This window comes from Lipotes vexillifer, unplaced genomic scaffold (assembly GCF_000442215.2).
Source record: "Lipotes vexillifer unplaced genomic scaffold, Lipotes_vexillifer_v1.1 scaffold1009, whole genome shotgun sequence".
NCBI lineage: Eukaryota > Metazoa > Chordata > Mammalia > Artiodactyla > Lipotidae > Lipotes > Lipotes vexillifer.
Genome location: NW_006772405.1, coordinates 1264421 through 1269187, shown reverse-complemented (window position 1 = coordinate 1269187; position 4767 = coordinate 1264421). Strand labels below are relative to the sequence as shown.

General features: G+C 38.3%; 1 protein-coding gene across 1 annotated transcript in view; it reads right to left on the bottom strand.

Annotated features, from left to right (window-relative positions):
* GRPEL2 (GrpE like 2, mitochondrial) overlaps positions 1-4767 on the bottom strand; it is a 7572-nt gene that overhangs the window by 1529 nt on the left and 1276 nt on the right. Inside the window, exons 2-3 of the mRNA XM_007447493.1 lie at positions 3252-3405; positions 2217-2298 (exon numbers count right to left, since the gene is read on the bottom strand). Coding sequence (XP_007447555.1) covers positions 2217-2298; positions 3252-3405 — 236 coding nt within the window. The remainder of the gene's footprint in view (positions 1-2216; positions 2299-3251; positions 3406-4767) is intronic.

The following is a 4767-nucleotide window of genomic DNA, read 5'->3' as shown; positions in this document are numbered from 1 at the left end:
AAGAGTGAAAGCAGCAGGCCTTTCCAGGGAACTAGACTTGGTGAGTTCCACAAAATACCTCTCCCATCACTATGAGGGAGGGGAGCCATATATATTAATGGCTGTTAATGACATCAGCTGAAAAGGTAGAAGAGATTAGCTAAGGCCTTGAAAAGTATACTGATAAAATTTGGAATTCCATCCAAGAGGAAAGACTGTCTGATAAAGATCAATCAGGGACATCAAAGGCTTTCCCTGGCTATACAAAGGAAGACATATACTCAAATTGAATTTGAAAGCTGTAAGTTGCTGGACTGATTTGTACACTGCCATGGTACAAAAAGTCCTGGCTTCTAGTCAGTAAAGCTGTATGAATCTGGGTAAACAGAAGCCTAGGTTCTCTTGTCTGTACAGTGAGGGGTTCAGTCTCTGATCCTATTCCTATTACTGTGTTACTTCAATAGATGGTTGGTGTCCGCAACATTTCTTAGAGGGAACAAAGGGATCTCTGTGACCTGTTTAAGAGAAAATGGGTTACTGAGACAAGACTGTCCCTGGAAGGAGGATAGTCATCATGCTATACCGTATGTTAATTAAATGACAATGAAAGCTTTCTTCTTTTTTTCTACTTCTGTGCTCACTGAGAAAGCTTCATGTTTTGCTTGACACATTTTTCTCTATAAATTAACAAATTAGATTACCAAATTCTTTTGAGTTTATTTAACAGGTATTTGTTCCTGAGAACCTTATTAATTCTTGAGGAAACTGACATAAGCCAGTTCCTAAAGCATCGAAGCTGGACTTCTGGTAAGCCAACTCACCCTGCTCCCCTCAAGCAGGCAGGAAGTCTTCCCCTTATCACAATTGTTCTATTTGCTACAAAAATTCCCTGTGGTTAGAGGGCAGTAGACTTTTTCTCTAAAGGGCCATATAGTACATATTTTATGTTTTGTGGGACAAGAGGCAAAATCAAGCATCTCACGTAGGTGATTATTTAACAAAAGAGAAAATAAATTTCCACAATTTTTTTCTGATGAAATTCAGAACTGTATTTATGGACTAACAGGTGGCAGGCTTGGCCACTGAGCCCTGATAACTGGAAATATGAGACTAAAACTTGGATGAAACATCAGGAACACAATTGGGGGGTCAGTATTTAGCTATTCAGGAATACAATTTAGGGGTTAGAATTTACTCAAAGTCTTCAAACATGGTATCTACAGCACTGAACGAAAAGCAGAAGGGCTAAGCCAAAGGACTAGGGTTGGACAGGACAGGAATGGAGTGAATCCCCTGTACAAACAGCGGATAAAATCCAGAGAACAGGAAGGAGTGTGATATAAGGGAAAGAATAATAGATTAGGGATCAGGAATCAATGGATTCATATCTACACCTGTTGTCAAATAACTTTTTCTAGCTTGCCTATAAGAGGAGACTGGACTAGATAGAATCCAAGGGCCCCTCAAGCACTCCATTCTATGTGTAGTCAAAGTATAATGCTCCATATTAAATTGTGAGTATAGCAAGTAATCACAGATTTGCCCTTTACTCTTGAATCCCTGTTATTCAATTAACATTTTCGTGAACAAATTTGGAACAAGAAGTGGTGCATTTAGGAAAAAATTTCTGAACGACTTTGAAATGGACCAAAAAGATTATTCAATGCCATCAGTGAAAAAATAGATTCAATCTAGCACAGCTTTCAGGGTTATCTGATTCCATGTGGTCTGAACCTTTGAGTTATAACTCAGCAAGCTGTAGAACACTGAGAGTAATGCAAATGATTTTTGTCTATAGTTGTGAAAACTGTCTGGTGGAGATACAGTTGATTATTGCACTATGGTTATGGACCAATTTTGCTTATGTGAAGCAAATCTCAGCATTTTTGATTGCCTATGTGTCTGCTCTTTGGATTCTCTTCTGAACATCTTAGTGATTCACTTGTTCATTAATGAGTTAAACCGAATTGTTTGTATAGGTACTAGAATGTTAACTGTACATGCTTGAAAAATAAAATAACAAAGGTCAGGTGAAAATAAAGGCAAACATTACTTTAGCAAATGGTTCACTTGACAACATTCCCAATAAGCAGAGCAGAAAGCCTAGGGGGATAGAGGAAGTGTAGGGTATAGATTGGTTAAGGACCCAGATGTGTCTTTTGCTAAGTTCAGTGTGCACAACTGCTAGTAAGTGCCCTTAAACTAAAAGGTATTTTTATTATTAATAAACCTCTCACCAAATATCTTGGCATCTTCTACACATCTCTGGGTTCGCCTTCTTATATTTTCACCATCAGCTATAGCTCTCTGGTATCTCACCTGAGCATCAAAAGCAAAGTCAAAATGATAAGAAAACAAATGCCTATTGGTGGAAAAGAAACTTTTTGCTTACTTTACAAATTTCACCCTTGGTATAGATTTTTATTAAAACAACAACAACAACAACAGGAGTTGTGTAGGAATCTCAGATCAGCTACTCCAAATTCCCAGTCATAGCAGGACTCTCTCTTTATAGTGGCCCTGATAGGCTGTCATTTGGGCTGCCAGTTTGAACACAGAACAACTGTTTTCAAGCCCATTATCTTGAGAAAAAGCTTTCTTTTTCACCTTCAGGCCACACTGCCACCCTTCAACTTTCTTTTGTTGAACTGAACTCTAGGATAGCCAAGAGTAAGTTTTAAAAATATGTCATCTATTTGAAGCCAATTATTTAGCCTCTTTAGTCTTTTCTTCTTTCATTCTTATAATCCCTGGTTCCTTTCATTCCTCTTACAAGACACACTTTCCAAACCCCTTACCGTTTTGGGGTGGTCCTGCTTTGGAATTACCCTAATTATTTCTCTTTCTCAAAGTCTGTCAATCTAGTGCTGGCACAGTAAGCCAGAGGTAGTCTGATTGGCAGAATACAATGATAAATGACCTCACTCATTCAACAAATATTAATTGAGTGTGTACTACATGCCAGGCACTGTACCTCCTTTGAAGCTACCAAAATATCAGGTATCTAAGTACTGTGACACACCAGGGAACTGAAAAGAGATAAGTATCCACAGTCAGTAATGTTTTTGAACTAGTACAGATTATTTTGCCTAGTATATCTAGCAAGAGGGATAAAGAGCTAATTAGAAAAAACAGTTTAAAAACTGACTTAAAAAACTTTACGTCGATATTCAAATCCGAGAAAAGATGTGAATATAGATAATATAAACAGATAATAGAAAATATGATATATGTTACAGAATATATGAACAGATAATATAAAATCTACCCACTGTTAAATCCTGGACTTCCTTCTCCAGTTTAACAGCTTTTAGCTTTAAGGCTCGTTCTGCAAGAGAGGGCCCAAGTTCATCAGGAGGGTCCTCAGAACTGCAGTCTTCACCAGCGGTTCTCTGGGTGGCAGTGCTGAAAGGATGCAGCCATCCCCTAAAGTGGGAGGGAGGTGGTACATTATGAAGAAATGCCGTCACAAACAGCTGAAGTTATAACCAGGTTCAGAGGCTGGAATGTTTCCCAGACTGACTCTCTCTAGACAAAGTGCTTTCAGTCTCAGTAACAGTACAAGCACTTATAATGTGCTTGCTAAATGCCAGACACAGTTGACAGGGTTTTACTTAAATCATCTTTTCATCTTACAACATGTGAGATAAATACTATCATCATCCCTATTTTATAGATGAGAAAACCGAAGCTCAGAGAGGCTTATGTCTTGCTCAAGATTACATAGTATTGTTGAATCAGGATACTGAGCATCAGGCAGTAGAAATAGCTGGAAGTGGGGACACAAAAGTCAGCAAGAGAAAACGAAATTATAATACCTAGAACCAGCAGGGCAATATGAGAAGCGAGAATTCAAAACAAAAAGCCATACAGTTCAGGTTCAATCCCTCATTTTATAGGTGTGGAAAATTAAGCCCAGTAAAGGTACCTTATCTAATTGGAGTGAGACCTGGAATTCTAAAGCCTTCTTGATCACAAGCTCTAAGTAAAAGCAAGACTTTTATGGAAGAGAACCTACACTAAGAGAAAATGAGTTGGGAGCTCACCTATATGTAAAATCAAGTCAATCAAAAACTTATAAAACATTTACTATATGTTGTGGACTGTGAACTATATACAGGTGAATAAAACAGATCATATAGACATATAGTTCAGTTCACATAAAAAGTTTAGAGTAGGGGTAGTTTGCAGATCTTGGATTGTAGCAGTTCTGACCCCCCTGTTCAAGGAAGTTTCCATTACACCTCCTGGATCATCATAACAACATGAAGTAAAACCATCAAGAAATCTGTGAGCGCAAAAGGTCTTTAAAACAAATAGTTTATTTATTTAAACTGGTATATATTGAAAAGTGGCCACTGAGGTGAAATCTAAGCAAAGGCTTAAAGTGGGTAAAGGAGTTTACTTCAAGAAAGGGAAGAGGGAACCACCAGTATTAGGGTGTGGGCAAGATTACTTTTATCTTCCAGGCCAGTCCTGAATTCAGTTATTACGATCTGATGTCAGATTACACAAGATTACACATTTTTATTTCGAAAATTGGTCACCTCAGATCTGGGACACATCACACAGGGTGAAATAGATCCTTCCTCCTAAACTCCTTAAAAACTACACTTATCCAATTGAAAGGAGGTCAAGATATCCTCAGGGCCAGTTGAAAGGGCACACGGCCAGGGCCCAAGTCGTGAGAAAGAGGGAGCTGTGGCGCATCCATTCAATTGCTACTGTTTCAGAACTGGAGTCGGGGAAATTTTATTAGAAGGGAACATTTTCCTTCTGATTACTTCC